The sequence below is a fragment of the Ips typographus genome, linkage group LG6 (assembly GCF_016097725.1).
Source record: "Ips typographus isolate SLU linkage group LG6, UJ_Ityp_2.0, whole genome shotgun sequence".
In the NCBI taxonomy this organism is placed as follows: domain Eukaryota; kingdom Metazoa; phylum Arthropoda; class Insecta; order Coleoptera; family Curculionidae; genus Ips; species Ips typographus.
This window is the reverse complement of record NC_138427.1, coordinates 3,662,949-3,685,634: the sequence shown is the minus strand read 5'-3', so window position 1 is coordinate 3,685,634 and position 22,686 is coordinate 3,662,949. Positions and strand designations below refer to the sequence as shown.

Below are 22,686 nucleotides of genomic sequence, written 5' to 3'. Positions count from 1 at the left end.
ACTCGCTACCTGAGGACAAAGAAAACCACCTAGAAAACCAAGGACTGAAAGCCTTCTCAGCAGGAGCGGCAATTCGTTTACTTGGCCCCCGGGGAACTGGTGTGGTAAGCGAGTTTGAGAACTGGAGGGATTAGCTACTGTGTAATTGGCAACGTCTCGAGACTTAAAACCTCTGTTGTATGACGCCGTTACGTAATTGATGGGTTTGGTTGTTTTGGTTGATTTGGTTTGGAAAACAGTTGTTTTACTCTTGTTTGTTTCCTGAAAACCCCTGAAACTTTCTTCAGCTGTCTAAAGGCTACCCAGGCAACGTAAAGTGGTCCTTCAACGAGGCAACGTAACCGTGAAGAAAAGCGCTACATGTTTGTTTAAGCGGAGATATTTTTTCTTTTGAAAACTTCAAACTTCCCTCTCAAAGCAACAAAATCTATGCTTTTCACTCTTAAGACAGAAACAGCTATTACATTATTTGTTATGTTATATGAAGCAAATCTGTTAACTGAAACCAATTTTTTCATACTACTGCGCTTGCTATTTTCATGCTGTATTTAAAACAATTGTAAACAGCAATTTGAATAATCTTAATGTAATCTGGTAGTATGATCTATTTAAAACAATATGTGGTGTGCTATCAGCAGTGTGTGCTATTTTCAGCCCGCCGGATCCAGACACTACCACTTACGCCGGCTATCATCTTGCCTATGAAGTCAAAAAACTCATGTACGCTTTAGCCAAACTACTAACTTTTCTTAGTGAGGATCAGTGGCGGCTCGGCAAAAACTGGAGACGCCACTGTTTCGTTTGACTGTTGCAGGCTTGAGTAGTGGCTTAATTTTTCGTAGTGCCTGTTGGTAGTTTTACGTGTGCATTTTTTTCTAACATTGAATATGTTTATTGTTTTTTACCTGTATTGATGAATACCTTAATGATACTTCTATTAAAATTATCTTCTCTATTCCACGTAAAAAAAATTAGTTACTGAAGTACTCAGAGATATACGAAAATCTTAAGTTTATACACCCTGTGTACTATGATAGTTAAAACTTGGGACATCCTGTAATACAAGCATTAAACAAACGTCCAGTTTTTTATTAATTTAGACTGTGGTTTTGATTTCTAACACATTTCTTGAGCATACGGATGCATTATTTAATTAAATTAACATTATGCATGATTTACTAAAAGAGTATTTTGCTCCAAATGCATGTTCCTCATTTTATGTTTGCTGGACGCTTTTAGTCTTGCCTTTCTGCTATTTACCTGCTGATAGGTCAGCCACGTTTTCATATTTCAATCAGAAAGGCATGTAACGTTTACTATACATGTTTAGCGAGTAAATACGAAAAGTTTGTTATTAAACTTTTTTTGGCTAGTTTTTATCTTAAAACTATCAATTCATAGAGTTCAATAATTACAAAAACTACCAAGAATTGCATGTGTGCTCTTGGAGTCGCTGTACTCGACAATATATTGTCGTACTATTTTCTTTAAGCTAGTTTTTTTGTGTCTATTTTAGTATCGATCGTAACATACAGAATGTTTAACTGTTTTGTTTATTTTAGGCCTACAAGTAGAAGTAGTGGTGGTACCAACCAGAATAACAATGGTGTGGCACTGCCGGTGGGTTTGGCCGATGACCAAGCCAAGGATTTCGATTTCGAAAAGACTGAAATGAAATATGACAGCACAGGCATGTTTCATTGGGGCCCGGCTAAAAATCTAGAAGAGTGCATTCTGGTAGGCATAAACCGATAATGTAGCTAATATGGCATATGCATAACAATCTTACGCATTTGTCTAGACATGTACTAAGTTAGATGCAAAGATGTTTGGTCAGGAATGATCTTATGGTACCTGTTATGCATAATTATACCAGGCTTTATACTTTCTTTCTTCTTCTCTATATGCCGTCTTTTTGATGAAATTTGACGATCGCTTAACGAAACGCTTTCCTATCCCTTGCAACTGATCAACACTAAGTAATCAAATTGTCATGTTTTCACCCATGGAATCTATCTAGTAGATTTTTGTACAGACTTCTCGTTTAACATCTAACTAAATTTAAAACAAAAAATTACATTTCAATGTGATTCCGACAAATAATTAAAAAATCAAGAGAATTCAATGTGCCTACCTACTTATGCTTAATAAATTACTCTAAAACATTAGATTGCATACGATGGCAAAATTTATGGACGATTTTAACTGAAATGGGCGCACACACTTAATACCGCTAATTCAAAATTTATAAGACTTTAAAACTGACAAACAGAACTTCGAAATGTTTTGCTGGCACAGAATGCTGAGAGTGTCTTATAGTGAGAAAATAACCATCTAATCCATTCTGGACCTCAGAATTAAGAATAGCTGAATTCTTTGGTCATGTGGTTAGAAGAAATGATTTTGAGAGACTCCGGCCCGAATTCAGAATCACAATTGAGCAGATCCTCACCCTTACCTTCTGCTCTTTTACGTCTCATCTTAAAATTTCGTATTCAGAAATTAAAACTTGTGGAATAGATGCTCTTTACCACCTCAACTAATGTCAGAATTGAGTAAACTATTCTAGGTAGCTAGTTAGAAAGCATTGTTGTTAAAATGATGGTTCTGACTTAAATCAAGTTTAAAAATGTAACCACTATGGTACAACCGACCCTTTACTAGTCTTTTGAGAAGTAGTAAATCCCTAGACAAATATGATTATATTCCTAAAGTTTCTTTAAGTTAGACCATAATTAAACTTTAATTGATTTTAGGATCGGAACCAAGCGGCCATGACGGTGTTGAACGGTCACGTGGTGGTCTGCCTGTTCGCCGATCCCGACTCGCCTCTAATTGGGCTCCGGAACCTTGTAATGCCTCTGCGGGCGAGCAACTTTCACTACCATGAACTGAAACACGTAGTGATCGTTGGGTCGGTCGACTATATACGGAGGGAATGGAAGATGTTACAAAATTTACCAAAAATTTCTGTTTTAAATGTGAGTTTGTCTAAATTGCCGACTCATTCCACTATAACCAATATTTCTAGGGTTCCCCATTAAGTAGGGCGGACCTTCGAGCTGTGAACGTAAATTTGTGTGATATGTGCTGCATTCTCTCAGCCAAAGTGCCAAGCAATGATGATCCCACTTTGGCCGACAAAGAGGCTATTTTGGCGTCGCTAAATATTAAAGCTATGACGTTTGATGACACAATAGGAGTGCTGAGCCAAAATAATGAAAACACTGAAAATGGAACGCCGGTTGGAAGTCCTATTATTTTACAAAGAAGGGGTTCTGTTTATGGAGCTAACGTCCCCATGATAACGGGTAAGACGATTATTAAGTAGTGTTTTACTATAAACAGTTCACACTGTGGTCTTAAGATCATAAAAGCGTTACTATAACACAGTAAGAATAAAAATGCTAAGGAGGTTTTCATTAATTTGTTGATTTTTTAGAGTTGGTTAATGATAGCAATGTACAGTTCCTGGATCAAGACGATGACGACGATCCTGATACAGAACTATACTTAACACAACCTTTTGCCTGTGGCACTGCCTTTGCTGTTAGCGTTTTAGATTCCTTAATGTCTACGGTAAGCATTAAATTTGGTTCCTTTTTGATTTGCAATTAATTCATTTTTACCGTCCAGACATACTTCAACCAAAATGCCTTAACCTTAATACGTTCACTAATCACCGGAGGAGCCACTCCTGAGTTGGAACTGATCCTTGCAGAAGGAGCTGGGTTGCGGGGTGGCTACAGGTGAGAACTCCACCATGATTTCTATATGTAAACCGTTTTAATTGTTTATCTTTAGCACTCCAGAAAGTTTAGCCAACAGAGACCGATGTCGAGTAGGACAAATCAGTTTGTATGATGGGCCTTTAGCACAGTTTGGGGAAACAGGAAAATACGGTGACTTGTTCGTAGCCGCACTGAAACAGTTTGGCATGCTGTGCATAGGATTATACCGATTTAGAGACACAAGCTCGTCATGTGATGCAAGTAGTAAGCGTTACGTCATTACAAACCCTCCGGACGATTTTCAATTACTACCCACGGATCAGGTAACAGATTTTTGTCTTAATGTCTGAAATAATTTATTTCTCCTTTCATTAAAATCTTTTCTTCCGTAAAAAATCGAGCAAGAGCACGAAGAACGCAGCGTAACAAGCTTAATCGCGTCGCTATAAAAACGCCGCTTTATACACCCGATAAAAGTTTGAGAGAAAAATTCTTCCCATATTCTATATTAAACTAAAAATAAAGTAAATTTAACGTTTAAAAGTACGTAAAATGTAATCAAATGCAAATATTGATATGATCTAAAAAACCTTTAATAAATGGTTTTACGCACAATTGGCCTTGTAATAATGCTGGTTTACGCCTAGGTTTCGTAGGAATTAGGGCTTTTAGGTCGTAGAAATACCCATCTGTAAGGCCAGCTGGTTGTAGAAGTTCCAAAAGTTTCTGTCGTCATTCACAACATTACTCAGTCATTTAGCTGATACACACTAATGTTTAGTAGTTCTTATTATGCTCCAGATCACAACACTTCGGAGATAACATTGTTAACGTTACTGACCTAACTTACTCTATTATTCCAGGTTTTTGTACTAATGCAATTCGATCCTGGTTTGGAATATAAACAAGTCAGAGGAGGTAGGACAGGAACTGGCCAAGGTAGCGGTACAGGAGGAGGAGGAACCAACAAGGACGAAAATTCTTGACTATTGTTATGTAGCGCTCTCACTGACGGACCCTACTCCTACATTTAAGCAAATCGGTCCCGAACAGAAAAAAAAACATGAGTTTCCACCATTCCGTTGTTAATTTATGTAGTTAAGTTAGGATTATTTTCCCACATACATTCTTTTATATAAAAAATTTACTATAGTTATTTACCAAGATAGTCTGGCTTAGATATGGCAACCATTTTTTTAATTGCATTGCAAATTAAAACAAATTTGTCATCCTAAAAGAGGTTTTCTTTGATTTTTCTGGAAACTAACACAAAATGAGGGCGCTACATGGTTCAATATGCGAATGATTAGACTAACTTAGTCTTAGTTATACTGAATGCTATAAACATATACCTAATCTGTAAAAAAATGCGAGTGAATTTTTTGTACAGAGTGTGTGTGATGCTTTGTTCAATACGCTTAGCACTGGTTGTTTATTATAAGAATATTACCATGGCACTTTCAATATCGACCAGTTCAACACTTTTGCATTCATTACAAGAAAATACCGCTGTAGAACTGAATGGTTGTTGTCTTATGAAAATATAGAAAATTTGCTGGTTATTGCACTATATAAAAGCTTAAAAAATAAATCCAAAATTTGGATCATCAAACATTATTGTAACTTATTGAGGCTTACTTCATACTTAAGCAATGTGCATTAACCCTGCAATAATACATGGGGTAGTACTGTAAGTCCGTACATAAATTTTAAACCGGATGTAGAATTGAAACTATCATTTATATAGAATAAAGTCAGAACGGTGTTGTAAATTATAAGTATGTATAAAAAGATGCTACACAAAAATCATTAATTTAAACAATTGAATTGTGATATTGTATATAAAATTAAATATAAATATGATGTTTCTTAGGTTTCTATCCTATACATATAGTACTTCTTTATTAGCAATACGGAATGTGAAAACAATATTGTTATATTTACATCAGATCCTTTTTTATATAACGTTAAAACCTGTTTCACTTTTTGTTTTGAAACGCCCATCAATTAGTTTAATTTATAATTATTTCTCTCACATACTTTTACGTATAGAGATTTGCAAAGAAAGAAGTTCATCATTGTTAAAGTTGCGAAACTGCTATCACATGAGTGTCTTTTGAGGAAAAGGATTCTTATCCTAAATTCACTTAGAAAAAATGTTTTGTAGCTAATTATATTGTTGATTCGATTTTATAAACGTTATGATCATTTTAATATTACGTTGTTTTGTTTTACCACACATTGCTGTTAGGGCTCATATCTGTGAGTGCCGAATTTACAGTATTTTTGTTTTCTTTTTATGGGACACACCAGAAATGATAATAGAAAAAGGTAAGAGGAAAGTTGATCGCTCTCAAGTTGCGTGATCATTTTTTTGTTTAGTTTTCTTTACTAATCTCAAGTGAGTTTATAATATGGGGCATACTTATTAAAAAGTTTTATATCTATTTATTCAGGATTATAAACGGACAAAATTCTAATACCACATTTTTAAAATTCGAACAGACATTCACATATTGACATACAAACATGAAAAAAACTATACCTGACCCAATGGTAATTAAGGTATATGGAAAATAGAAACATAAAAACACATAAAACTAAATTCAAACACAACATTGTCTTTTAAATCTATTTATTTACTCAAAATTGATAATATAACTGTATATTAAATCAGCCCAACTTAAAATGTCTACAACTATGTATCATAAAAATGCCAATTAATCTGAGTCGCTGGCGCTGGACTCAAAATCTCCCACGTCAATGGAGAATTTGTATTCTTGATCGCAACCCAAGTACGCATCACTCATAAAGTACAAAGTGTAACCGTGATGTCCCGGACTGGGAGCCACGAAATCTAGCTTGACTCGCGCTTTTTGTTGTAAGGTCAACCGCTTTATGGAGAGTAGAGAGTTGGTGCGGGGATCCCCTATTACCACCCACCAGCCTTCTTCACGTTTCTGCAAAAAATCAAAAAAATTCAAAAATTACATAACTTACACTTTAGAGTTAATTTACCTGAGGGAAGAATGGGGCGATAACCGGTCCGTTAACTTCATCTTCCCGCTCAAGTTGTACCGCAACGTGTACTGATGATCCGGAATGTACTTTGTCCTTGTCCAGTACTTCGTATGTCAGTTCAATATTCGGGTAACGATTACAGAATCTAGCCACGTCTGCCATCTGAGAGTCATTTAAATTCAGAAGTTTAGTTCTGTCCTCATCCTCTAGTTCCATTATATCAAATACGGTCTCGACACCCTACAAATCATCAGAAAAAAATATAATACAAAATTATTAAGTGAAAACCGTGGTACCTTTTCTGTGCATCGTTTTATGATGTCATTATTAAAGTGTGGTAGTTGTTTCAAATAAGAATCCTTGCTCCACATAGCTTGAGTGACCATTTGGGCCAATTCCATAGCCGCCACGGCAGGAGACAGCCAACCATTGGAACTTAGTACATCCACGCAAGCCTGAATAAGTCGGATGGCTTTAGCCAAAACAACTTCAGTGTCGCCTTGAAGCTCAGCCCCTAGCTGTAGTCTAAAGTTAAAAAAAAAATTTCTAGTAAAAAACCTGGAATGTCCGTAGCAAAAATGAAATAAAAGAAATAAAGGATGATTTTTGTCAAAGGAAAACCTCTGCAAAAGCCGATCAAATAAAACTTCAAACAAAATAAAATAATACAGCTATGGAAAATACGAACTCTGTGGTCAGGTGATTAACATGTCAAATGACGTATCAGTTCGAGCAGAAATATACAACAAAAAATCAAAACTTTACCCATTTTAAATGACGTCAAGCAGGTGAAAACTGTTACTTTTGTATTCGAAAGAAGTAGATCATTTGCGATTAGCCATGGAGTTTCCCCTTGTAGCAGGACATTAACTTAGGCATTTATTTACGTTTAAGTGACAGAAAATGACAATGCTTTGATTAGACAAAATGAAGGGCCAGCCTATTTTGCAAACATCTTCCATTAGTTAAGCGAGTTTTTGCGGATTAAACATGCACCAAAAAAGTGATAAAAAATCTGGTCAAATTTGACTCCCTCTAGCGGCCAAACCCTCTAACATATGAACCCAAATAGATATATTTTTAGAAAGCTCATTTCATTGGCTGTCCATTGACGTACAAAAAATAGTACAATTAAGCGAGTTTTTGCGGATTAAACAAAAAGATACTCCAAAAAAATTGATCAACGTTGACACCCTCTAGCGGGCAAACGGTACCACAAACCAAAAAACTCATTTTATTGACTGCCCATCGACATATAAAAGTATATACAATGTGCTACAAATACCTGCACGTGTTATTTACGGTTTAGTGACAGGGTGCACCACAAACATTTTTTGACTGGTTAAAGGCTAATTTGACTATACATAGAAAATAAGGAAAACACGGTCACGTGACTTACTAGGACTACCACGACGTAATGCTTGGATTTTTTTTGAAAACTTTTTGCAAATAACAATTTTTGTAAGAGTAAAATTTGCTTGAAACACCATCTATCCTAACGGGTTTTGCGTTATGTTGGCCAGTTAGTGCAAGCGAAAATCGACCTTAATGATTGCATTTCTACAGTTTTGCTACTACCCTAGATTTGGCAATCATTGTGCTAAATATCAGGGCCGTACGTACGTCCCCGATTAAAAAAAATCCTTTAAGAAAGAGAAGAAATTAGAGCGGTAACAGTCAAGGAAAACCTTTAGTTAGCTTTGGAGTCCTCTGGCGGCCAAACAAACCAACCTATCAACACAGGCGAACATATTTTTTGAAATGATTCAATATATCATTTTGTAGCCCTTGAAATTCTCTTTTGACCACCCTGTAGTGAAAATAGCAGAAAAACGTCAAATAACTAAGCTTTTAAATGAAAAAGGCAAGTTTAACTGACTGAGGAATTTTACAATTTTGACGGTTCGTAACTCGGTTTTTTGACAGATCATTCAACAAGAGGTTGGCAAAAAATCGATTTTTAAAATAAAGCGCGTCAATAAAAACTAACACTTGATGACAAAAAAACGGTTTGAAATAAACACTTACCTACAAAGATGAGCCTGTAACAGTAGATTAGTTTTGACGTGTGGGTCGTTAAATTTGGGCTGACCACCAGATGGCGACGTCAGCTTATTAGGTAACTTTTGAGCTAATTGCCGCAAAATGTTATCTTCGCGATGCCGCACCGGAATATCCTCGTACTCGGCAGCTGACGAAATTATTTCCAACAAACCTCTGATTTTAGTCTTGCTGTTAAGCGACAGACTAAACAGTTCTGTAACAAATCATCCAACCTACAATATTTATCTAGTTAAGTAGGAAGTTAACTTACCGATTGTGGTATAGTTTATGTAATAATAAGCCGCGATCATTCCCAAATTTAAAGGAACACAATCCATATCGTCCTCGATACTAATACACTTTGACTGCTCCAAGTCTGATAAAGTGTTTTCCACCAGCTCTGACAAGTGATCCGATAAATGCCGGTGACTAACCCCTTGGAGATTGTAATAATTAGGGTTTTGCGTTAGACGCCGGTACAACAAAGTCCACGTCAAGTAGTCAACGGCATCTTGTTTGTTTTCAATCGTTTTCGTAACGATTTCCGCATTAAAGTGATCGTGAAGCCGATGATCCAAGTGACTCTAAAACAACCAGGTTTGATGTTAATAACTGTACAATCATAATAAACATTATATTAAATTTACTTCGACTGGTAGCGGATCACTCAAAAACTTTTTAAAAAAGTCTTTCTTTGCAGACTGACACATGAGAAAACATTTTGCATCCTCGTCTTCAGTAGGTCTGTTAGCCCTACCAACCATTTGCAACACATCAGTAATTGGATAGTCTTCGTAAGCATGAATTTTTCCTAAAAAGGACACTTTCAGTATCGTAGTTAATTAACGCGATTGTTTTCAAAAAATACCGTTGAAAAATTGCGTATCCATGATGATAACCAAATAAGCAAAAATGTTGACAGCCCAACACAAATCTCGTGTTACTACTGCTATTTGAACAGCGCCGGAATCAAACAGTTGCTCTACCAACCGTAAATCTGCTGCTGATAAGCCTTCGTGCATATAAGCCACACCTTGGGATAATGTTTCTTTAAGAGTCTGTCAAAAAAAAAAAAATACAATCAAGATATACAATGTTCAAATGAAATAGAATGACCGAATGGGTCATCCTGTAAATTAAGTTTGTTAAAATATAATTATTAATTGTTTATAATAATTGAAAAAAACGCCCTTAATCTGAACTGAAAATTTTGTCATTTAGTTTTAACTGATATTTAGTCATTAAATTATATTTTTCTACCAAGTGGTTTGATTCTACCTCTGTAACCATATCTCGGTAAAGGCGTTTATTAAAGTAGTAAACGCACGTCTCGTTTAACTTGTTGGGCCAAAAGGGCTTTACAATTCGGCGATTTAGCCCCTTAACTTTTGTGGAGAGTGTCATTTAGTTATAAGAAATTCAATTTAATAAGAATAAGTCGTTGTTTTTGCTGATGTATATGGAATGGGAATAGAATTTTTATCTTAATTCAAAATGGCCATTTTTGGGAATGTCACTATATTACGGAGAACCAGCAACATCGATAAAATAACTGAAAACTGCTAAAGAAAAGCGTCAAACATTAAATTTGACAATAAAGCGGAAAGGTTATTGAATTATTCGTTTCAAATAAAAAGTAAACATTTCGCTTGCAACTACCTTACCTTGTCAGTCATTCTGTCCAAAAAGGGTTTAATATCCTCCTCATCAGCGTGAAAGAACTTGTTAGGTTGCCCTTCAGCGGCGGCGTACGTCAACAAATCAATTGCGGTAAGTCTGGCCTGTTTCCTGGTAGGTACAAACACAATAACCGGTTTATGAGGACTATGCCTCACGATGGCATTATAGGTCGGTTTACTCATAGCGATCAACCTGGACGCGTTGTGCGTCAAATTAAAACCTTGCACGTGCAACTCTAGCGGTACCGGCCTGACGCTGGGATGGAAGTTAAATGTGGCGTTTGCGTTACACCCCAACCACTGGGCCACATCCTTATAATCACCTAGTGAACCGCTCAATGCTACTATACGAATTGGTTTTTCAATTTGAGAGGATATGTATCTGAAACAAATTAAGTTGACACGTAATATCGTTCAGATTATTGTTTTTTAGCAATTTTATTCTGGTTAGTACGTAAAGAGTGATATACATGGAACAGAAAGCTCCCAAAAGTAGAACAGCACCAGCCAACACAATTACTACCAAATTAAACAAGTTTTTTGCTCAAATCATTTAATACCCTTGACAAGAGAAATTTTTTTGTTACATTACGTACCAAAATTTAGGTCATATTTGCTCCCATCGACTAAAAGTGTTTTTTTGGGTTCCTTGCTCAAGAAAATCGCAAAATTACACTTTTTAAGTTTTTGCCTAAATTTGCCCTATATTTTAGCAAGGAGAAGACATTTTCGGTGTTTTGGTCAATGTGAGGTTCTAGGAGGGTCAGAAAACTTTAAACATAACTAACATAAGGTAGTTCATTCAGCAAACGTAAAGTCTACAAGGAAGTTGCAAATTTTTGATTTAATTTTATTTTGTATTTCTTATTTCTCCTTTTGTTGATATAAACTAATAGTTATTGAAAATAAGCAACATCGAATTTTGTTATAGCAAAAATTCTAAAATCGGTAAAAGTCGTAAAAGTCCAAGTTTTTAGATAAATTTACGATAGTTTTTAATATTTTAGCCAAGCTAATTGATGGTGGGAAGTTATTTTATATTTAATATGGATCTTTCTTCGTCCTTTTATCTAAGTCCGATCAAAAAATAAAATTTTTATGATATCTTAAAAAAAAATCTAAAAAATCCTTGAAATGGGTAAAAATTGGCTAAAATGGTTATGATTACAAAATCGTAGGTTGGCTTTATTTGAGGTCCCCTGACCATCCTAGAACCTCACATTAACAAAGACCGGAAACTTCTGCTCACTGCTAAAAAATGTTTGGCAAAAACACAAAAAGTGCATTTTTCCGATTTTCCTGAGCTTATGCCAATTTTCCGCAAGCTCTCAATGGTCGTTTTCCAATATTTGGGACCCAAAAAACCCAAAAAAAAAACACGTTTAGTCAATGGGACCAAACAAAATCAAAATTTTGTTACTAGTGTTATGTATACGAGCGATTTTTTTTAAATTCACCTAGACTCAGATGTTTCGTTTTAAATGACAAACTCTGTGTTAAATTTACATGTCTTAATTTCTTACCTCATACGGGAACAAACAATTTCAATTACAGGACCATCTTCTCCACCAATCAAATGCAACTCGTCCACAATGAATAAATTAATGTTCTGCACGTTTTTTCGTTGCTTCCATCTTCTAGAAAGCACGTCCCATTTTTCCGCAGTCGTAATAATAATTTGTCCTTTAGCCAGGAGCTTCAAGTCGGTCCCGGTTTCGCCAGTCAATAGCACCACCTTTTTGCCGAGTGTCTGTCCGAATTTTACGTGCCAGTCAGCAAAAATCAATTCAGCCAGGGCGTCTTTCGGCACGAGGTACACGCACCTACCTTCAGGATTCTTGTCCAATAAACGGAGAATTGCAAACTCCGCAATGGTAGTCTTGCCCGAGCCAGTCGGAGCGCCGATAAATATATTGTCATCTCCGTTATAGACGGAATTGAATACTTGAGTTTGTATAGGGTTGAATTGGGGAAACTTTCCCGCATACAACGACTCGTACAACTCATTTCTTAGCGCTGTGATTGGTAAAGGTTGCAGGTCTAACAGCTCAGTAGGTGGAAAGTTTTTCTCAGGTAAAATGAGGTGCCTTTAAAAAGAACAACTCTAACTAAGATATAAAGCAACTTCTGTATAGTCTGCCTCAAAATATAAGAAGTAACGTTCACGACTTAAGCCAAATTTATGCCAATTTATTGTTTATTGACTTAATGTAAAAAAAACAAAGAATTTGTTAGTGATGTTTTATGAGTGAAATCTGTATTCTGATCTTGATGACAACAGTATCTATTATACTTTATTACTATCCCATTTTCTATCGTAAACAACAAGTCTAAACAAAATCTTTGAAATAGTCAACTAGGAAGAATAAAGAGCAACAAATAAAAAGTGCTCCAAAACTAAGATGTTTAGTTGCTACGATGTAGTATGGTCAAACAAAAATCCGTTTGCTACTGGTTTCATGTAAATGTGGCAACGTTATAAAACCTACCTTTCAAACCTGTACAATTTTTAATTTCTTAAATACAGCCAACCTTCTGCAATTAGTTGATTACCTGTTATACTGAGACAGACTATACATTTAAACATTATTATACTTTTTATCTTCCTGCTTCACATTACCTACAGTTAGTGGAGTAAGTAACACTAACTATAGCCCTTCTCCATAAAAAATTGAATAGAAAAACTTTTTTTAGCTTAAAAATACTCAAAAAAATAAATTTCCTTTTAGAACGCAAATATTCATCATAACAAATAGGTTAATTAAATTAAAACTATAAAAACTACTTACTTGAAAGATACGGGAAGCTGAGTTTCGGCTCCGATCCAACGATCTGACACAATTCTCAAAAAATAATGTGGAGCGAGCGGTTCATAAATCGGCACAAAAAACTTGACCAAATGCTCGTCCTGACAATACTTATGCTTCAAGAGAAAGAACTCGTGATGCAAAATAACTTCCGAGTCCACGTCTTCTACGAATATCCAAAAAGCTTCGGCGTGGCCGTGTAACTTTTCCTCCCATTGAAAATCGGGCGTAATTGTCAGTTCCACCTTCAGCATTGACCTTGTTATTGGTTGTATATGAGTAGACAATTCTAGCTTAGGAAACTGATGGACGTATTTATGGATGGTTTTTCCTAGCTTCGGTACCCTGATCAATTCCCCAATTTCGTTAGGCCCCAGGTCATACAAACGTTCCCAAGGAAAGTACTTTTTTTCAATTTTCTTAACAATCTCCTCGGGCATTTTTTTAAACTGTCTGAGAGGAGACATAGACTGCCACATTCTCTTGTCGACCATCTTGCAAAGCGTTAACACTTTATCTGCCAGTTGAGCCCAACCGCGGTGCAATACTATTTCGAATATCGCTCTAATCAGCCTTGACGCGGATTGAGTCACGTACACCATATCAGACATTAGAGCAAAACTTTCAAGCTTTAGTTGTGAGATATAGGCTTGAAGCAAAACGTTAACTTTGGCGCTGGGTTCCTCAATGCTTTCCTTGATAGGAATAGGGACTCTTTCCATTAGTTTTTGCAGTTCGCCGGGCTCACCTTCCCTGACGGCAATATTTTTGAATTCTCCAGAAAGTGAGAACACTCTAAACAGGTCAATGTCACTTAAATACGGTTTTAAGAGCTGATTGTACGTTGACATAGTTTCGTGAGTGCAGTAATACTGCGAGGCAATTCTACCCAGTTCGGTGCCTTGAAACTGTCCTGTTTTCCTATCATATTTTAATAATCCACTACGATCTAAATGTAGCGCGGCAGTATGCACCAGATCAGCTCTATGTTGCTCCAATAAAGGATCTTGCTTAATTTGATCGTGCGTTATTCCGTACAGAGATGATGCTCGCAACATTCTAATATAAAGGTAAGTGTAGCCTAACCAAGTGACAGCATCTTTCATATTTTGAATAGTTCCAAGGACAATTTCAGCGTTAAGCATGTCTGGGAGTTTTGTTATTAATTGAGACTCGACCGGAAGTTGTTGGTTGAGCAACGAAAGATAATACTGTAACTCGCTATGATTAGTTATTAGTATGCCTTCGCCCTTTGTATCATATTGAGGTCTTCCAGCACGACCTAATTAATAATTCATGAAACCTATAGAAATTTGTTCATAGATACCTAAGAAAAGATCTTACCTAACATTTGTAATACGTCCAAAGCTCCCAGTTCAACCCATCTGCCTTTAGTGGGATCGTATATTTGGGTGCCTTTAATGATAACAGTATGAGCTGGTAGATTAACTCCCCACGCTAAAGTGGCTGTTGACACTAATACCTTAAAGTAATAGTTAAGTTAGTCCAAAATTTGTGTCCTAATAAATACGATATTTTCGTCAAAATTCAAATCGAAAGTATTTTTAAAGCTTTCATCCCAAAAGCGTAGCATTACACATGTATAGTCGTCGACATTAAATCAGCAGTTGCACGTCATCAGAGACGAAAATGTAGCCAAATCGCTCAAAATAAGGTGTAGTCTGCCAAAATAAATTATTTGTCAAGTGACAGAGTATTTGAGTTGGCTTAACAAATCTTTATCAACCATTTTGTCTATTACCTAGTTAGACCTATCTCATTTTTCCGTTTTAAATTTAGAAAAAAGTAGATTAGGCCAGCTCAAATACGGTCATTTGATGACGGATTTGATTGTCCCTGCTTTCAAGAATTAGGCTCCTGGAGATATTCAACTTCATTTTGACTTTTTTTTAAAGCATTGGAATGTTCTACATCGAAAATAAACTTTAAGTATTTTTTCAACTATTCAACGGTCCGTTTTTGAAGAAAACACGTAACTTTATTTACAAAAATTAACTTTAACCATTAACTAGTTAGTAACAGTTGCTAAATAATTAACCAATTCAAAATTTCCGATAAAATGTTTAATGCTTAATTTACTTTTAAACATTAAAAAAACGTTCTAAATTCAGACACTGTTAAAAACAAAAAACTAGAAGAACAGTATGTAGTACAGTAGAAAAGTATCTGCAAGAATGTATTTTATTTCTCCATAAAAGCATTTTTAATTATTCTGCTAAAAGTCTATGGTATTTTCCTGTAGTCAAACTCTGGAAGAATATCTTTCATCTCGTTTAGGTTGAACGATTTGGCTACATTGTTCTTCTATGATATGCTGGCAGATTTATCAAAGTCTATATGAACAAATGCAGTCCGAATTTTCCGGAAAACGAAGAAAAATATATTAAAATTGGAAATCGGAAATAAGTTTTACACAACATTTTCTAAAACTTTCAGAGAACTAATTTCACACTTTGCAGAATTACACTTTTATCCAATACATTTCCAATGCTACTGTTACGCCTAAAGCTAATGCATACCTGTATATGTCTATCAGCAAACAAATCCTCGACTAAGGTTCTGTCAACACGAGTCATACCAGCATGATGGATGGCAAAACCATAAGGAAGCAAATCCTTTAACTCGTTATTCTTCACTTGATCTGCTTCACTCCTTAACACCTCCATGGAAGCTGATCCTTCTCTCAAAAATTGCCCCAGAGTATCTTTTTCCAAGCACATATCTCTGATAGCCCGCGCCGTTTTTCCAGTTTCGTTCCTGGAGTGAACGAAAATTAGCACCTGATTCTTTCCTGCATGCTCCATCGTCTTTTCGTAAACAATTTCGTTCATAATCTGGCAACGTTTCGTAGCTTTCTTCTCGGTTACACCGATATATTGTTGTTCTAAAGCCACCGGTCGAAAACTGTTATCAAAATAAAACAGTCCGGATTCAGGTCTGACACGCAGAAATGCTGCCACGTCTTGATAATTGGGTAAAGTAGCCGACAATCCTACTAAACGCACCTCTTCTTGAGTGGATTCAATCATTCTGATGGTTCTGGCTACTAAAGCCTCAAGTACCGGTCCTCTTTCGTCGTGCAGTAAATGAATTTCATCAATAATAATCAGTCGAACCAGTGAAGTAAATGTTTTTTCTCCCCCTTTCCTTGTTATGATGTCCCACTTCTCCGGAGTGCAAACAATTACTTGAGCCTCTGCTATTTGTTCTCTGGTCAGCTGATGATCTCCTGTTAACTCGTGTACAATCATGTTGTAACTAGCTAGTCGTTTTCCAAAGTTTCCCACCATTTCCTGCACCAAAGACCTCATTGGAGCAATGTAAATAATCTTAAACTCGTCGGCGTTGATAGTGCCGTCAGAGTTAATGTGCTTCCCGATTTCCCGCATCATTGTTAGAAGAGCCACGTTGGTTTTACCAGCCCCAGTAGGAGCACACAGTAAAATGTTATCGTCTTTTTCTAAAGCTGCATTACACAGTCTACTTTGTATCCGGTTCAGTGTTTTAAAACCATCAAAGACTGGCTGCACATATTTTGGCAGTTGATCGATTGGTTGTAGTTTCTCATTCTCGCCAAACGGTTTTGGCTTTAACGCTGGTACGTGCACTTCTTCATAACCTGTAAATTATCAAGTCAACGTAAATTGGGTCGTTGTTGATTAAAGTGCGTATTCAAAAATTAAAATCAAAATATACCGGATGTCCAGCTTAAAATGAGGAAGTGACAGATTCTTCTACTCTTGTGAGTTAAGTACGTATTTTTTTGCAGCGCAAATTGATGATTCAGGGGCGGAGAAGCATAGGAACAAGACGCATTTCCTGGTTGAACCACCTAAGAATGTGGTTCAACTGCAGTTCTGTGGATTTATTTCGAACAGCGACATCGAAGGTTCGAATTGCTGTGATGGTTGCCAACATTCTCAGAGGAGACGGCACATAAATAAGAAAACCTGTTACTAACAATAGGTTGTACACCGCAGGAACGTGTTCTTGACATGTTTGTGAGAGATTCTATATCAACAGATGACAAGCATAACTATGCTGAGGTAAGTAAATAATTTTAACACTACAGATGAATTCCGCAGTGGCAAGCAATTGGGTCCGTTTTAAAAAATATGACCATATTTAAAAAAATACAAATATAATTTTGTTAATAATTAACAAATTTATGACTTTTTTTGGTAACCTCAATGTATGAAAATGGGTAGTTGGGTAGATTTACGGATAACAAGATGATGATTTTTTGAAACTAGGGTTTCCTATGTTATGCTGGTTTTGACTCCTGCAAAAATTCAGCGTTGCCGCTCATACTAAAATGTTATATAAAGTTTGACAATTTATATTAGAAAAGAAAATTCGTTCTACATTATACAGTGTTTGTCAAATCTAGCTCTAAAGTTCTCTGTGTTTTACCAAATATTAATAAAGACAATTAAAATACCCTGCAAATGGTATGCATACTCATAAATATTAAGGTTTAAAAATTAAAAGCAAATTTCTGTAAGAATTGAATTATCTTGCAATAATGTCTTTAGATAGAGCAAATTATTATTATAAGCGTAAAATAAAGATATTCTTCTTTCTTCTACGAAACACTTCTTACAGAAACTTGCACAAAACCAGTCATTTACTGACAATTGTCAAAATCACTGTAATAAATCTCAGAAACAGGTCTTGTTTCGAAAACTGTAACAAAAATGTCTTAAACTGTAATTCTTGCAAATTATGAGTTTTGACATTAGGGACACATCACGTGGTTCTTAAACACTATAAAATTTGGTACAGTAAGGAAGAAAAACGATGTCAAGGTTTGAACTGCCAGAAACACAATATTTGTAATTTACCGGTCAAATTGTCCAGGTAAAGTTAAATATTTACTTTATCGGTAATTTACCCATCACTAGTTTTAAATGTACTAGCAAGTTTGACTGGATGGCGTTTTAAAAGATTCCATAATATAAAATTACAAGACAGTGGGATCATAAAATAAATTATTTAATAATTGTTGTAATTAAACAAACTTACCCTTTCGCTGTTTCCTAAAAGAGCCATCTGGTAGTTGACACCTCTTGTTAGCCATAAAATGAGATCCTTGTGAAAACACCAAGTCTTCAAAATCAACCAATTTTCTGTTTCCAGCGACTTGTTTCTTTTCTAAGTCATCCCCATCCAAGTCTTCATCATCGCTGCTATGCTTTCTTTTTCTGTATTTAGATGATTTCTCATCGTCGCCGTTTTCCTCATCACCTCTACCCGTTTCCAAAAGTTTTAAAATCTTCTTCAAAGCCGAATCTTCGCTCATTTTCTCTTTCAACTTTTGACGCTCGGTTTCGCTTTGCGACTTGGCCAACAAAGTGCAGTACAATATCATTTTACGGTTTTTCTTCAGTTGCTTTATGAAATCAAAGCAGTCGTAACCTAATAGAAGAACTAATTGATTTTCGAGCTCCCGATCATCACTGGCGTCTCGTAGAACGTTTAGCACTTCCGCGGCTTTGGCTTGGGAGATCATTGCATCATCGTAAATTTTCGACAATTTTCTTTGCAGCCAGTAAGCGTCAATGTCCATGGGATGCAACGATTTTTCTTTTTTAAGTTCCTCCACACTGACCCCCAAGTTTTCTGCATGAATAGCGCCATCTTCCCGGGCTTCTTCGCCTTCCTCCTCATCAAATTCCTCCCTCACTTCTCCGTACATGTCTTCATCATCTTCTTCTTCCGACTCCTCAAACTGAACATTGATTCCATAGGTTTCGTCAATATTTTCTTCTCCGGTATTAGATTTTAGTTCATCCGTTCCAAAATCTGTTATTTTTTTGCCCAAGTTTACCAGTAAAGCAAACCGTTCCTCGGGTATCGAACCTATTAGCAATTCAGTTTCCTTTTTTTTCTCTCTCTCTTTAAGCCTGTCGTTTTTCAGAACCGATAAAACTTCGTCGGCAGCTCCGCAAATAATATCTCTAGGTTGATCTCCTAAAGCTTCCTGCAAGAAACTGAGCAGAACCTCGTAAGTTTGTCGCGTTTCTTGGGTTTTGGGCTTGTAAATTATTCCAACCATTTCGTCTACCCCCTCCGAAAGTAACGTGGCTCCTTTCATTCTGGCAAAGTCGTACTGAGCCTCGTCTCTTTTTTGACGCCTTTAAGAAATAATAGACTATGTTATGCCTAATTTTTGAGTACCTTATAGTTATGCTTTATCACACAATTTTAAGACGTCAAAAATACGCAATTTTTTCAAAATATTTATACATTTGGGGACACAACGGTGATTTATATTAAATCAAGATTTGACAAAGTAACATAATATCATTTTTATAACTTTGTTGTTAAATAAATCAGATCAATAGTAAATAACATTTAAATTAATTTCACCGAAAACATTGAAAATATATTTTTACTGAAAAATAATAGTGCAGGATATGTTTTAGGTATAGTGTTTTAAACACAGTATGTGATAATTTTTTGAGCATTAGAGAAATTCCAATTTCAAAAAGCTAGTAAATACAGTAAATGAAAACAAAGAGTTGTAAATGCATTTAAGATAGATACCAAACCAGCAGATAATTCAATACAGTTTGTGTTATCTTGACAATTGTACTGTATTTAAAAAAATCTCATATTAGTAGTAAGAGAAATCATCCCTTATAATTTAGAGGTGAAACGTCTTAGAAACTATTTAGTTCTGACAGACAAATGTTATGACAAATACATAACATCTACCATGAAACGTAGAAAAAGCGCTGTTTTTTATGAGGTTGTTTTTCATGGACTGGTGTAGCTTAAATACTCTTTATTAATAACACAATGAACCAATTTGTTTATAAGGATATTATGTAAAATACTATGCTTTCTTGTGCACACAATGATCCAAAACAATCTTTACAAATTGTTCAACTTTGATCTGGGCAAAATAACATTCGAGATTTGGAGTGGCCTGCACAATTCCTAAATCTAAACTCCATTGAAAATCTATGGAACTATGGAAATAAAAGTTAGTGACCAATCTTCCAAAGATTGTCATTCAAAAGTTGATGCTTTGATGGTGTCAAAAAGTATATTTTTATATTATTTTTAATGTAATATTTCTGATTGTTATTGTTCTAAAATATGTTAAAATAAAATATTTTTTATTAAAATAAATTTCTATTGAACGCAATTGTTGCTCTACTGTTGACGCCCCTAATTTCGTCGTTGTTTGTAATCAATCATAATTCTTAACTTAATATAAAGTATCCCAAAATATTGACAATACTTTTAGGGTAAGTGTAATGCTTGTTTTTAGTAAAAACAAGCTTTGTTAAGTACGGGTGTACATTAGTCATTTTGCAGTTTCAAAACTGGTTCTAGCAAATAATGGTAATGACTTAATACTTACTTAGCTTTCCGTTCTTCAGCCTTTCCAGGTTTGGTCCTTTGTGCGCGGTCTCCCATTTTTGTATTAGAGAGTTTTCCCACAAGGGACATAACCTCACCTGTAGCTTCATCTCGGCTACGTCTTTCAATAAGCCGTACATCGGCTTGTAGTACAAGATTTGAATTCTAAATGAATTAAAAAGTATATTAATTAGTTACAAAGGACTGTAAAACTTTTCTATAAAAAAAATAAAATTTTACTCCAAATCCTATTGTATGTAATGTTAATTAGGGGATAAGATTATACTGACTTGTATCCATTAACATAAGGTTTCTTAAATGCTCTTTTTGAAGAACTTTGTTTTTCTTAGCAACTGATGCTTATTTAATTTGCAGACATGCAGACAATAAGTTGACACTACTGTGGTTAAAACACTCATTTTGATTTGGTATAGGTATACGCGTATTTTTAAAGTCAACAGTTTAGGTATTGTTGCCAACACAAGCACCACAATTTTATAAAAAGTGTTCTTAAAGTGCTGATGAATTAATGGTGGATCCAACTGTCACATCTCTCAACTAAGTTGCTGTTGTTGTTTCAAAACAGCTGTTTTCTGTCACAAACTTCAATCAAAATTTGCTCTCTCTTGAAAACTTCTGTGTAAACACAGATGTACCAAACGTAATTGGTACTCAATTTGATCCTTGTACCAATTTGGTCCTCTGCTTTAAAATGTGACATCAGTAGAAAGTAAAGAGTGTTATTTAACAAAAACTTCTGGAAATAGTCTATGAAAAGTTTTAATATGAGAATTTTTTCCTTTTCACTCTCATTTTTACTATAGCTGAAGGGCATTTTGGACTGTTCTATACCTATAAAACAACTCTTATTTATGAAACTGATAAAAACATAGATAATCCTGGAGATAATCTGACATTAGTTGAACATCAAACTGACAATAGCTAGTTGTATGATGTTGTAAAACACACATTTTTATTCCATATTCTGCTAATAAAATGAGATAAGAAATGTGAGGCAACAATCAGAAGTCACTGAACAGTTACTTAAAGAACATCATCATATTGTGCAGAATAGGTAGGTACATTTGAATTGAGATTTGAATGTTTTGTGACATTGTTATTTTTTCTACAAACATTCAATAATAATGCATTTTTCTCTTCCAAGTCTCAACAAAAAATTACTGTTTTGCAACGAGTTGACTTTACTGCCCAGTGCCAAGGGACCAAGGGTAGCAAAGTTTCACCCCCAAACCTCATTCTCAGTGCAAAAAAACAAAACTTTTTGTTCTTAATACATAAATAACTATATTATGTGATTGTGCTAGTAACAAACAATATATTTTTGTTAATCCCTTAAATGAATTTGTTTGTTGTTTGAATGATGAATACATAACATAACCTAAACTACTTTACCTACTTGGTAAACACTTGGAAATTAAATAATAACATGCAAAAGGCACTCACACCACTCACGATTATTAACATATAACAAAAAGGATAAAAAATAATGGTTTTATGTGTACTTACAGCTTTGTACTCATATTGAAGCTGTCTAGCAGCAGCGTCCGCCATGGCTAAACGTTTTGCAAACCTCTTCTACTCCAATTTTTCAAGTACTTCACTGATACACTGTTGACTCAGGTAAATAATGCCAATGCAAATTACAAACTGTAAATAAAATAGGAAATACCAAATAATAGTCCCACAAAGATTATGCCTGAGACTCAAGACAAAACTAGGAATAGGAAACGCGTAAACATAACCTAAAAATCATAAAATTAGAAAATGTCGTCTTTTCTTCTCTCGCAATTCCATTCCCGGCGAGGTGCCATCTCCATTAATGTTGTAAAACATAATAAACATTTTTGGTTGTAGTGTTTACCCTCCACTTCGTGAGTAATAAAGCTTTAATTGCATGGACTTGTGCATATAAAAAATGCATGAATAAATATTCTATTTTATACAACATGAATCTTGACACATGGTGAAAGCGCTATACAGTGTGCCCAG

At 35.3% G+C, this 22,686-nt stretch overlaps 2 protein-coding genes across 3 annotated transcripts in view; one reads left to right on the top strand and one right to left on the bottom strand.

The window, feature by feature from the left end:
• The window catches only part of slo (calcium-activated potassium channel slo), a 42,345-nt gene extending 36,400 nt beyond the window's left edge, over positions 1-5,945 (top strand). For both annotated transcript variants that reach the window (XM_081981556.1, XM_081981555.1), the window contains 8 exons: positions 655-720; positions 1,563-1,737; positions 2,757-2,981; positions 3,032-3,311; positions 3,443-3,579; positions 3,637-3,749; positions 3,805-4,054; positions 4,595-5,945. In XM_081981556.1, the coding sequence (XP_081837682.1) occupies positions 655-720; positions 1,563-1,737; positions 2,757-2,981; positions 3,032-3,311; positions 3,443-3,579; positions 3,637-3,749; positions 3,805-4,054; positions 4,595-4,717 (1,369 nt within the window). In that variant the 3' untranslated portion in view covers positions 4,718-5,945. The remainder of the gene's footprint in view (positions 1-654; positions 721-1,562; positions 1,738-2,756; positions 2,982-3,031; positions 3,312-3,442; positions 3,580-3,636; positions 3,750-3,804; positions 4,055-4,594) is intronic.
• Positions 5,946-6,349: 404 nt separating this feature from the next.
• On the bottom strand, positions 6,350-22,425 carry Brr2 (U5 small nuclear ribonucleoprotein l(3)72Ab). The gene is made up of 15 exons (XM_081981551.1): positions 22,204-22,425; positions 20,678-20,841; positions 18,328-19,439; positions 15,822-16,921; positions 14,626-14,764; positions 13,264-14,563; positions 11,998-12,561; positions 10,460-10,856; positions 9,664-9,853; positions 9,443-9,606; positions 9,067-9,379; positions 8,781-9,009; positions 7,049-7,277; positions 6,750-6,992; positions 6,350-6,691 (listed from the first exon to the last, which is right to left on the bottom strand). Exons 1-15 carry the CDS (start codon positions 22,246-22,248, stop codon positions 6,452-6,454), a joined length of 6,429 nt encoding a protein of 2,142 aa, XP_081837677.1. The 5' UTR covers positions 22,249-22,425; the 3' UTR covers positions 6,350-6,451.
• Between the last annotated feature and the right edge of the window lie 261 nt (positions 22,426-22,686).